General features: G+C 32.5%; 1 protein-coding gene and 1 long non-coding RNA gene across 3 annotated transcripts; both read right to left on the reverse strand.

The window, feature by feature from the left end:
- Nucleotides 1-896: 896 nt before the first annotated feature.
- Nucleotides 897-1220, reverse strand: LOC131623557 (putative lipid-transfer protein DIR1). The gene has a single exon (XM_058894570.1). It carries the CDS (start codon nucleotides 1218-1220, stop codon nucleotides 897-899), a length of 324 nt encoding a protein of 107 aa, XP_058750553.1.
- A 5104-nt stretch (nucleotides 1221-6324) lies between these two features.
- LOC131623539 (uncharacterized) lies at nucleotides 6325-10855 on the reverse strand. 2 transcript variants are annotated; one of them, XR_009290255.1, is made up of 9 exons: nucleotides 10718-10855; nucleotides 10254-10339; nucleotides 10065-10136; nucleotides 9054-9246; nucleotides 8764-8949; nucleotides 7927-8299; nucleotides 7245-7316; nucleotides 7073-7169; nucleotides 6325-6711 (listed from the first exon to the last, which is right to left on the reverse strand). It is a non-coding gene; the product is annotated as an uncharacterized LOC131623539 (long non-coding RNA). The 2 variants fall into 2 exon arrangements; XR_009290254.1 differs by having other exon boundaries at nucleotides 7073-7316.
- Between the last annotated feature and the right edge of the window lie 2593 nt (nucleotides 10856-13448).

Below are 13448 nucleotides of genomic sequence, written 5' to 3' on the forward strand. Positions count from 1 at the left end.
TTCTGACGTGTTTTCCACGTCGCTACTGCTTTGTCACACGTGCTCCTACGACATAGCAGCCCACGTCGCTATAGTTTGATTGTGACGTGATTTTTAATGTTGCGGCGTGACATCCACGTCGCTGTAGAGCATTTTTTTTTTTGTAGTGTTTAGACTCGTTCTTTGAATTTGTTAGTCTATTTAAACTTTAATTGAATTTCTTATTTAAAAATATTCAAATAAAATAGGCTTTTATGTAGGCTAATATATCAACCATACCTTTGAAAATGCCATGCTCAGGCTTAAAAATAAGTCAATGATAGGCCGCAAGCGAGACTTAGGCTTTAAAAGTTTAACAGGCTAGGCTCAGATTTGACAAAGCCTATCTCGGCCCAGCATATTTCCACCGCGCAGATAAGAATGAAGGGAGTAACAATTATTATTTTTTTCCGCTATTATACTTCTATTTATTAACTTTCATGTTTTTCAACTATTCCACTATCTATAATAAATAAGAGTATTTTAAAAAATATACTAATTTTATTATTAAAATCAACATATATAATCATTTTCTTAAAAACTGTGTAGATTTCAAATAAGACATTTATTATGAGACCGAAAAATATAAATTTAGTTTATTAATATGCATATTCTAGAAGTGATTTTTAAGCACAGGCAAAACATGGTTGACAGCAACTTTTAAGCACAGGCAAAACATGGTTGACAGCAACATACAACCATGACATATCCATGACATTAGCAATAACAACAAACACAAAAGAAATAAAAAGAAAACATAAATACCATCCTAAAGAATAATTAAAGTGGTTGAAGTGAGACATCTTAAAAAGTCACAATCGTAGATTAATTATACTATCAATTTATTGCATATACATGAGTTCCACTACTACACACAATCACTTGCAATGGAAAGAGTCCACAATCTTACACTTAACAGGAAGTTCCAAGGCTTGTTTAGGATTAATACCATATAAAGAAAGCAATCCTGAATCCTTATAACCACAGAAGCATTGAAGATCAGCATTGGCAGTAGCAGAACAGCAAGCATGGGATGGAACTTTATAGTTAACACGAGTGTAATTCTTCTCGTTACTCACATAAGGCTCGCATGCCTTTCGCTCGTCTCTTGTCATGTTACAAATTGTTACACCATTAGCAAACATAATATTAGCAATGGCTAACAACATTCCAACAATTAAAACCTTCTTGTATGCTTCCATCACTTTGCTTAAACTTTCACTCTTATTTTCCACTACTCTATTTTTATGAGAATGATGACTATATATATTGGATGTGAAAAAATTGAGAATTGTTGGCCAATTGGTAATACTTTAGGCTGTCCATGCTCTATAATCATGCGAATGAACGTTTTTACTCATTCGATACCTCATGGGGAACATTTAATAACATTGTTAATGGATTGGAAAAGGCAAGAATGTACTATAGTAACTATAATATATGTGATGTTTCAAAGATGCATCGATTAGGCAATCTATTTTGATCTTGTATATCTACTATCTAGGCATAAAAATTAAATAATTATTATATTTATGTTATCATTTATTTTACAGCAATGCTATGTGTACACCAAAGTGTACACCTACACCGTATTGATGTATGTACGGATGACACTGTTCATGTACGGACGGTACTATTCACCGTCCGTACATGAACAGTGTAATATTATATTAATATTTTTTTTACGTTTTTTATTTATTTTTTAAAATATTATTTTTTAAAATTTTTTTTATATTTTTAAAAAAAATATTTGACAATACCTGCATATTTACCTGCATTTGAAATTACCTGCGGATTTACCTAAATTCGTAGGTAAATTCGCAAGTAAATCCGCAAGTATTGTCAAATTCGTAGGTAAATCCGCAGGTATTGTCAAATCCGTAGGTAAATTCGCAATTAAAATCCGCAGGTATTATCAAATCCGTAGGTAAATCCGCAGGTATTGTCAAATATTTTTTTAAAAAATTTTAAAAAATAATATTTAAAAAAAATGTAAAAAAAAAATTTAATATAATATTGCATTGTTCATGTACGGACGGTGAATAGTACCATCCGTACATGAATAGTGACGTCCGTACATACGGTGTAGGTGTACACTTTGGTGTACAAATAGCATTATTGTTTATTTTAATAATAGATGTAAATTCTTTTTCGGGCTCAAAGGTCCAAAATTGTTTATATTTAGCTTCCATATGAACTTAATACTCTAATTTTACGATGAATATCCTTGGTTCTTCCCACTTATTTTAGGGTAGTCAAATGGACTACAGCTCCGGCACTAACAAAGACCATCCATTAATGTTTTAAAATTCTTCAAAAAAAAAAAATCCTAGCCTTAGAATTCCACACCCCGTCTCTGGGGAGATGGGAGAACCAACGGGCGCCTAATGCTCCAAGACCATGAGATACGTCACATCTCCATCTAAAACTTTATGACATTAGGAAATGAGTTATCTATAAATCTAATATTTCACTCATTCATAGTTGATGTGAGACTTAACCATTCACACTTACACTGAACACCGTCATCATAGATAAATGTACCTAATTTATAGATAAAAAATTGAAGAAACTCTTCCAAGATATTAGGGTCAAACACTAGTTTACAGTAGTGGAATACCCTGAAACTAATGGCCAACCAGGAGGCATTAATAGAGTAGACTAGAGGGATCCAAGAGCAACTAGGCACAAGAGATCCCTCAAGTTACCTTTGAGGCTTATATACGACGTTGAGGTTGTCATTCCAGTTAAAGTTGGTGAACTTAATTGGAGAACACACATCTGAAGTTCCATGTCTCTGATACCTCAAGGGTTATGGTTTTGTTGCTTGTCTTTTAAGCTTTTGATGTTAGTTTTTATGTCATTGAATCTCCTCATCATTATCAATCATGCATTTATGGATTGTGTTTTAGATTCATATTTTAGCATGCATAAATCAAAGTGTTTGATTATAGCTTAAGCACTATGATTGAAATAAATCTATTAAGTTTTTGAGTCAAGAACTATGATTGGGCATGATTCAAGTCAGGACAATTGTAGAATCTAAAAAATCCTTTGAAAATTTATGAAAATGAGATTTTGCTTGTGTGATTCAAATCACACGGTTAGTCTGAATCGAATCAGACTTACCGAGAGCTTAGGAATGCATTTTTAGTTTTCCTAATTCGATTGACAAGTATGTCTTATTCAAATCATCAGACAGACTAACACTCAAGATAATGATAAGATTAAGTAAAGACCGCCGCAGAACAATGTCTTTGGAGCAGGTTGTTTGGTCTAGAATATTAAAGATGATTTCTCATGAAGATTTTTCAAAGAATTTAGTTTAAGTGTTGCGTACGAATCAAGGGATCCAAATAGATTTTTTTTATAATTATTTTCAACATTAATTAGGTATTGTGAGGACGGTAGCTGAACCACTATAAATCTCGGTGTACGTTTCTCTCCCCCCCCCCCCCCCCCCCTCTCTCTCACACACACACACTTTCTCTCTCTCTCTCTCTCTCTCTCTCTCTCTCTCTCTCTCTCTCTCTCTCTCTCTCTCTCTCTCTCTCTCTCTCTCTCTCTCTCTCTCTCCTTTTCAATTCCGTAGAAATCTTATGTTAGGTTGTTCTTTAATGCTTTCATAGAAACGAATGTTGCTAGGTTCGTCTTTTGTAGCGATTTAGTTTATGGGTTTAGGTTTTGTTAGAATTGGAACTTTAATTTTGTCGTGTTGCTGATTAAGCTGCAAAAATGTGATTGTAGAATCTACGTGGTATTGATATTGTAAAATCACACATCTTGTAGAATTTTGGTATAAATTCAATACATTGCATTAGTTTTAATATTTTGGTGAATTCTGCAATTCGGTCTTCATTACTCTATGTACCGTCTAAGTGATTTTGTGCAAATTCTAATTTATAAGCATAATCTCTTCATACACCAAAATCTGCTTCCTTCATGAAAAGCATTTGTTTTTTAAACTCTAATAAAAGTTTTTCAAAACTATTTACAACTAAGGATTTAACTGGGAGGTCTATTCACCCCCTCTAGACCGTTGAATACTCCATATTCTCGACCAACAATATCTCTTTCACGACGAAGAGAACTTATAACTAATCGGAGAAGAGCTAAACTTCCTAGATAAAGTAGATGATTTGAGTCCCTTACTAATGATGCAATCAAATAGGCCATAACAACTTAGTAAAAACAGTTAAGCCCATGGAGTTCTACGTATCCTAGTGGTTTTATCCTTCAAATAGATAACATAAGAAGAATGAACGTCAGGGAAGGCAAGCTGATACCAAATTCGGAACACCCGTATCTTGTATGAACCAACACTGGAAAAGGAGCATATATGATATAAATCTCCACGGGGAACTCATCCTAAGGACATGGAATGATGCCAATTTGAAATGTTAATATAATGAAGTCTTTTTCCTACTTTCATTTTAATTTTGTGTAAATCTCCTAAATATAAGATTTTACCGAACAAGTTTGAACAAATGATATTTTCACCATTGATTTTGCTCAATTATTGTGTGAATAACAAGGTAAATTTACACCCTTCGTGTTGATACAAAAATTTGAATGCGAAGGAAGAGTTGCAGCACGAGAAAAAAAGCTAGAGACATTATAAACTTCAAATACATAGGTGGTGCACATTCGAAGACATAAAACATTCACACAAAGGTGATGCACCAAACAAAGACACCATAAACCTATAAGATATAAGTGGTACATTTGGATAATTGCCCCTTTGGAATCTAGCCACTCAAGAGAGAATGCGGTAACACCCTTACAAATATCGACTTCAAACCAAATTTTTACTTGGGGGTAGGGACAGGGGAAGGCCATTGGCTGGATGCATTAGAGATATCCAACAATAAACTAGATATAGCTCTCGACGACGAATTCTTAATAGGTTGGGATACCAATTCAGTAATAGGTTTCTTTGAAATATTTTATTTCCTCCAGATACTAATATTCAAGTTGCCATTCCCCTTCTTATCGAGTTCACCCTTCTTATCGGGTTGATCCTTCTTCTCGGGTTCACCCTTCTTATCGGGTTAATCCTTCTTCTTAGCGTCCACTACATCCAAGGTCTCATTCAAAGTCACATCCATCACACCTTTCTTCTGCATGACATCCCTGACATCAGCTTTAGTAAGTCTCTCTAGGGTCATAAATGGGGAAGGAGTGATTTTCCCTCCTTTATTCAAAACCATAATCACATCAAGATAGTTCAAAGTATATGCAAAGGAAATGATATGTATCAATTCACATGAAGAAAATGTATTTGGAAAAATTTAAAAACTACAAAATTCACAGTGGGGTAACTCCTTAACAAATATTTTTCTTTTTTTCCTTGGTGTCGCCTCAAGCATGGTGCAATTTTTAATATAACATTTTTCTTCTTGGATTATTTGAAACCCCCGTTGTCAACATCTTCAATACTCCCAAGTTTATGGCATAAAATTTTAATGGCCTTTTTCAATCTTTCCTCCTCGTTAGATAATTCACTTCCTTTGTAAATATACGTCATGGACCTTGAAGAAAATGGTTTCGTGTCGAGAACATTGGAAATTTATCTGCGCATGTTGCATTGGAAAGTGTATTGGGGAAGATGGGGAGTATCCTATAGTATAATCTACTTCTCTCTTCAGACTCAATAAGACCATTAAAGAATCTGTAGAAACTATGTGTTCACAACTTACGCATTGCCTTTCTCCTCCATCAAAATCCCTAGCTGGAATATTGTAGATACTTTCATGAGTGGTAAGATTGAGGGGGAGAGGGAAATAAACTATACTTATATTTGAATCCTTTAGATCTATCCATATATATTTCAAAAAAAATTGTGATATTTTTTCAAGGATATAAACCCTTGATGATGGTTGGGATCAACTAACTTTCTCAAAACTACACTACAAGAAAATTGACTTTTCGTGACACTCATAATCTGTCACTAAAAGTCAAATATCTGTAGGTAGAAGTATGAAAAACTTTTAGTGACACCTCTTTTTGGTGTCAACTTTAAGGGGGTGTGGTGTGATGCTAAACTGGATGTCACTATAACTTTTAGTTACAGCCAGTATAAAATGTTTGTCACTATATCTTATTTTAGTTTAATATGTAGCAAAAGTTATACCTACGACTTGGTGGGTGTCACTAAAGCTTATATAAATATAATTTTAATATTTTTAAATTTTATTATTTAAATACAATAAATTCTAAATTTTATTTTTTAATATTATTAATATTAAAATAAAATTATTCATTAAAAATACTTTATAATATATTTTCAACTATGACAAAACTAAATAACTTAATCTAAACATTTATGTAAATTTTTATTAAATTCAAACATTAAGTTTCATTTCATATTATGTAAATTAGAACTACTTACAAAAAAAAATATTATATACTTAAAATTTTACAATCGAACTTTTCATGTTCTTATTTATTAGATTCTTACAATCTAGACCTAGCAATTTCTATCATAGTCTCACTAAGCAATTCCCCATAACCAACAATTCTTGAAGTATGTCTCCAAAGCTCACTCAAAAATAATATTCTTTGTTGAAACAGAATGGACACCTAAATGTTGAGGCACGAGACCCTTGGCACTGTCAAAAATCTGAGGCTAAGGCTCCCTCTTAAAGTCAACTACTCCCCTACAAATCGCCAAAGCAACCTCTTGTTCAGTCTCTGAAATTAAAAACCAATCCAAAAATCTTAGCACACACAAATAACCAGTCAAGTAGTAAGTATGATTATATATGATTATCAGCACTCATAATTTATTGCAATTTCCATTAAAACCACTAGAAAATTAATATAACCATCTAACTAAATTGTGCTTCCCTTCCTTATAAGAACTTACAGTAACAATAGTATAAAGATATGATAAAATGTAGCAGTTGTAGATGAAACCAACTAAAGTGATTCTCGTAGACAACTTATGCTTAGGGAGAAAAACACAGCTTTCGTGATCGACATATATAAAAATATACAATAACTATCGGTACGTAAATTAGTCTAAATTTAAAAAGAAAAGATTGAGGAAAACCTCTACAATGGCAACAAGAGAAGCAACAATCATTGCGAAAATATCACCGGCGTTAAAAGAAAGGGTTTCCCATTGCAACTAATTCGGGAGACTTATCCTGCACAGATGTACAAAAACCTAATTAAAATGGTTACTAGCTACTGTAAGAGGTGCAAAACTATTAAGGACTGACCAACGAGCTGCAGTGATCAACCCAGACCGGTCAGTGCGGCAACTGAATTGATCCCATCATTTGTGGAATGTACTGCAAGGAGATTCGATAAACGAAAGTTTCGTTAAATGATCAATTTAAAAAAAACTCAATATTTTATTAATAGATTCATACTTAAACAACCAGAACTTCAAAAGATCGTAACTTTTCAAACCAAGTTTCATTATTTTCTTTAAAAAAATACACCAAACTATGAAACCAAGTGAATTTAAGGTTGAAGGATGTTCATCACTACTTCAGCTTTTTAACCACATGAGAAACTAAGAACCATAATAAGAGCATGAAACAATGTCAATTATTTTAGTAAGGGAATTTTGATAGTATTGATTTCACTTAAATTTGTTCATGAATCCATGTATTAAATCATATATTTCTTTGTCATGGCAGATACTGTCTTTGGACTCCCCATCAATTGCTATATTATTCATGAAAGTAGAGGGTGGATGAAATGGCCACTTTCATGATTTCTTCAAAATTAAGACTTAGTAAGTACCACTTATATATGATTCTTGGGTTGGGCGGACCTATATCGGACATAGACACAGGGGTGCATGCCTTATTATTAAAGAAAAATTATTTTAAAACAAATAATTAAAATGCAAATAAGACATTTTATACAAATATGATTGACGTTTTCATATACCTTGACATTTCTATAAGATCTTGTTGTAGATTTGATTGCACGATGTTGAAATCCAACTTAGCCGCTTCAAGCAACACCTTATTAGCATCCTTTCTTTTTCCATATAACACAATAAACCATCTAGCTTCAAGCCTTTGAAATCTACGATGCAGTGGAAGTTCCAATGAATGACTCACTTGTTCAAAAAGAAAATTGCTTATATTGCCATGAACTCCTCTAAGGTGGAAACTCGTGAAGGAATTTGCTTCATCCAAAATGTTTTCTCCTTCATAAGACATAAACGATGCCTCATACAAACTTAACATCCCTTGTACATCTTTCACAAGACATGCCTTAAAATTTCCAGTGTTGTCTTTAAACCTCTCAAAAACATCTATGTACCAAATATATAAAAATTAAAAAATGTCAATTTACCTGCTAATAATAGTGAACTATCAATGCTAACTAATAAGAATAAAATGACAATTTTTTAAAAATAAAATTTTATCTTTTTTTAATAAAATTATTTCAATTTTATCATTCTATAAATAATATACCCATATTCACACCAAAAATGTCACCAAATAATATGGTAAAAATATTAAGAATTCATGCATATATGTACCTACAGAAACATCATATCCAAATTCTCGGAGAACCTTAAATTTCAAGGCAGTGTCATGTAGACTTTTTCCAATAAATGCATCATGATATTCTTCCAACAATAGAAATCTCTAGAAAACTCTAAATGATTTTCAGACCTTCTAGAAAACTCTAAATGATTTATTTTAGATCATGAGTTCAATGAAAAATTGAGCATGGGGGCCTAGAAAAATGAATGATGACAAAGAAACTTACTGCATTCTTTTTAGTAGAAAGTGCAGCCATAACACAAGCAGCTGATACATTGGCGATGGTAGCTGTTTACTTTGTAGTTAGAGATGCCATTTTCTAGACTTGCAATATTCAGCCTGTTGAGAAGCCACCTAAAACCCTTTGCAATTTCAACCCCAAATGCGATGGAGACGACAACAAGAGATAAACCTGAGAATTTCCAATTGTAAAACTCAAAACTGAAGGAATTTTTTTGAATGAAATGGATATAAGCTTAAAATAATAGTACACCTTTATGAAATGAACTTACTAACCTACTATAAAGCCCAATGCACAGATGACTCAGTGACCGGAAGCACTGGGTTCAAGCATTTTTTGATTCCAACCACTGAAGGTTGTAAGGCTCCCCAAGTAACCAGTCATTATTCCTATGGCTAGATGCTCTGACACATGAGATATGTCTTTTTTGAATTCAACACCAAACCATCCCATAAGAAATGAACCAATCTGAAATGATATGAAAAAAAATAAACAAAACACATTAACATCATGTTACCTGAATCAGGTTCCTTTTTTGTGCACTTTAAAATGGACTTAACAAGTTTCACATTCATATAACAGCAATTTAAAACTTCTAAGTTGATTATATTAAACAATACATAACTAATTTACAACTGTGTTCTATTGGTAAACAAAGCATGTTTCGTGCAATGTGTTGGTCTGATTGATTCCGAAAGACTATTTTACAAAGATGCAAAACAAATCCTTTCTATTGCTTATCCTGTAGATCATGGATTTAAGTTGTGCAAATGCAGCCAAGATTTAACCCAACCAAGGCTTTATAAATTTGATTGAAAGATAAATATTTAACCCCCAGAAAGGTAACCCAACCAAGGCTGACTACTATTTGATTATAACTTGTAAGTCCATTGAAAGCTTTAACGCAGAAGGGAGACACATAATGCACTTCAACTAGCATCATACACCTGCCCTAACCTGTGAGTCTATTGAGTGATTGAAATAGGCAAAGCCATTCAACAAAACCCAAATTTGAATAGAAAAAGCTATACATTCTACAAAGTATCAGCAATAGCATGACGGTAAATGAGTATAAACATGAGAGGAAATATGGATATGAAATTTGGAGAAGAGAGTCCTATTATGTATGATTAAAAGAATATATGTGAAGGATCCTTAATCTATAAGTTTCCTCTAACATTAGAAACAAACAGAAAAGATTTGAGCATTGGATTTGAAATTGCGAATTCCCAATTTACATGTGATGTAAGCTATAGTATGATACAATAAGGATGAAGAAAGTTTACCTCTAAGCCATGGTTACCTAGTTTGACTCTTGGGACTTGCTCCATCTCACTCTTCTTCTCAATTCTTCAACTCTATTATTGTTGAAACAACAAATAATTAAATATTACAATTTGCATTATGATACAAAATGATTAGGTAGCTACTTCTTAAAATATGATAATATGAAATAGTTATTGGAAAATAATTACCTTACCAACCATAATTTTGATAAATTATATCATACCCATTGATGCATGTGAAAAAACGGGAGCACCGCCGCCGTTGAATACTCTTGCTTAATAATGGAAAATTCATTAACATGCGATTGTGAGAGATGTAATATGGAGAAAACAAATATGTAGAAGCTAATCCTACAAACTAGAACACACCTATGACCATGAAGCTGATTAACAAACTAGAACACACCCAATGACCCCCAATCACCTCAGAACCAAACACACACTAAGTTCAAAAAACCAAAATTATTTTCATTTGCAAATCATTTCTCCCCTATAATCAAAACGCATCCACACCATAATTCAAAATCCTATGTTCTTCTCTCTAATCAACAACACAACCCTTCAATTAAACTTCACATTCAATTAATACTTCAATTCGAACCCTAAATCATTGCATCAAAAATGAAAAATCGAAAATGAAAAAAAGAGATTACCTTCGGATCTTGTTACCCTGTCCAACCTGGTACCTTCCCCACGAGAAAGCACCAAACATGGTGAGAAAAATCGCAATGGCACTCGGACCAGTATTAGGGATAGGACGAGCGAACCGGACCGAAGCAAAACCGTCGGGAGGTGGACCGTCCTGAAGAACCGGCATGTCCTTCACGCTGGCCATTCCTGGCTTCTTCCTTATCATCGCTTCCGCCATTTTTAGCTACCTTGGTTATTCTCTCTCTGGTTCTTCTTTTGTTTTGCGTTCTAGAATGATGGTTGATTATGCTCTCGATTCTCGATTCTCGATTTCGATTTCTGGTTTGTGGAATTTTTGTGTTGTGTGAGCAATTGAATTGGTTCAGCTTCGTTTGGGTTTAAATTTTGGAATAGGATATAGTAATAAATAAAAATTGTTATGGGGAAAATAAATTAAAATAATTTTTTATCTATAATAATTGTTTCACAATTTATAATTTAGTTTTGTTAAAAATTATTATTTTTATAAATAAGGTTATATAAATAAAAGGGAAAAGAGTACAAGTATAAATATAAGGAAAAAGGGTATTAAATTGAAAGATATTCTAGTAATAAATAAAATTTGTTATGGTGAGAATAAATTATAATAATTTTTTATCTATAATAATTGTTTTACAATCTAAGATTTTTTTTTGTCAAAAATTATTTTTTGTTTAAATAAAAAAAGTTATTTTAATTTTTGTTATCATAAATAATTAAATTGTTTTTAATGAAAATAGTAATATTTTTTTAAAATATAAAGTTAATTTTGTTTGCTTAACGGTAAAAGTCAATTCTATGTTTTTTTTGTCTAATTGGACAATAGTGATAGAGTAAAGTTGAAAGTAAAAGTGGTATTTAATAATAAACATTAGTGATAGAGTAAAACTGTAGGTAAAAGTGGTGTTTATTTGTCTAGTAGGACAATAGTGATAGAGTAAAGCTGTAGGTAAAAGTAGTATTCAGTGACAAATACTAGAGTAAAACTGTAGCTAAAAGTAGTATTTAGTGACAAATATTGAACCATCACTGTAAATGAGTGTCACTATATGGCTTTTTTCTTGTAGTGCTAGGAACACATGGAAGAATAACGTCAATGTAGGAACATTTTTCGTATATTCACACCAATGTTGGAACACCCTCACATTGGCCCAAGTTATAACGTGAATGAGAATTCTTAAATGATTCATAACTTTAACTTTAAAATCATTAAAAGGGATAATGAATCTCATTCTATAAAATAAGCATTGTTACAGAGGAAATGCAGACATTTAATATCAACTACAAATATATCTACCACCTCATTGTGTAGAAGAAACTGCACCTGCACATGAGACAAACCAGAAGTGGCTGCACTAAATGGAGGTTGAACAACATAGGCAAGCCATGTGTTGTATGAGCTAAATGAGATGAAGAAGGACATGTTCAACTAACATGTTTCACAAGGGCACTTTCCTTCACATCCATGATTTGGGAGTTGTCTCCTTCCTTTTCTTTGATTATTTACATTGGAGACAATGTATTATTGAAACATGGGGGTCTTTTTTTTCATGTTTCTATTTTAATAGTTTCTGTGTTTGATTTTTTTATTTTGCATGAATAAAATTATCATACTTTCCCTTTATTGAAGTCATTTTGAATTAATACCATATGCACATGTATGGAAAAAATGAAACTTTCACTCGAAAACTTATCCTAAGTTTAGGAAATTTTAGTTTGGCCATTTGTTCTTATTCTAACAACCATTCGATCCTTCTAATTGGGTTATGTTTTTACTAGAACTTTTACTTGTAACCTTTGTTCTTACCAATTCTTTTTTGAAGCATGATTGTGTTCATAAAGAGAAATAATTGTGTTCATGATTGTGTTCATAAAAAGAAATAATTGCACCGAGAGGTTTATGGTAAGCCTATGGCAAAACCTTAGTCTTTGAGGAAGAATCTAATGAAAAGTTTAATAAGAACCTTTGACTTGAATCCTAGGATAGTGGCCTTGTGAATTTTGAATAAACTTTGTACTTGCATATGTGTCTAAATTCTTGAAAGAATTTGTGTGTCTCTATATTTCTTATTTAAGCAAATTGCTTGAAGACAAACAATGATTCAAGCATGAAAGAGTTTGATCAGCCTAATTTTTAGTGTTTTTAAACATGTTATCATTAGAATTTGCATATGTTATTTGATTTTATTTCTATTTTATTCCATGATGGTTGTTGCTTTCATATATTTAAGAAAACAATGAAAATTGAAAGACTATGACGTGTATCCAAGTGATCAAGGCTAAGATTGGAGATTCCCAAAGAAATTGAGGAACAATGAAGCAAGTAATGGCTATTACAGTCGTAATGGTCTCGGATCTTTAGGTGCAAAAATAACAAGATTTTTAATTAAAACGGCAAGAATGACGACCAACCTATAATGGACACTACGACCATAATAGCCCATGAGCCTCTCCAATGTAAAAAAAATTGGCACAAAATAAATAGCATAACAGCCTAACCACAATGGGAATTTCGACTGTAATGGCGTTAGGACCTTTGACCCAATGTAAATCTTATTTCCATACCTTGCCATGAGAACTTTAGTGATACTTTTGCTTTTAAGCTATTAGTGAACATCTCTACGAAAGTAGAGGTAATGTCAGATATCAATCGACGAACAAAAGGGGAATATCGATATTCGATACATAAAAGTCAAAAAGTTGAACCACGACTAT

This window comes from Vicia villosa, unplaced genomic scaffold (assembly GCF_029867415.1).
Source record: "Vicia villosa cultivar HV-30 ecotype Madison, WI unplaced genomic scaffold, Vvil1.0 ctg.000073F_1_1, whole genome shotgun sequence".
In the NCBI taxonomy this organism is placed as follows: Eukaryota; Viridiplantae; Streptophyta; class Magnoliopsida; order Fabales; family Fabaceae; genus Vicia; species Vicia villosa.

What these genes read in the sequence shown, in the direction of transcription:
- LOC131623557 (XM_058894570.1), bottom strand. Translation starts at nt 1,220, where the DNA reads ATGGAAGCATACAAGAAGGTTTTAATTGTTGGAATGTTGTTAGCCATT.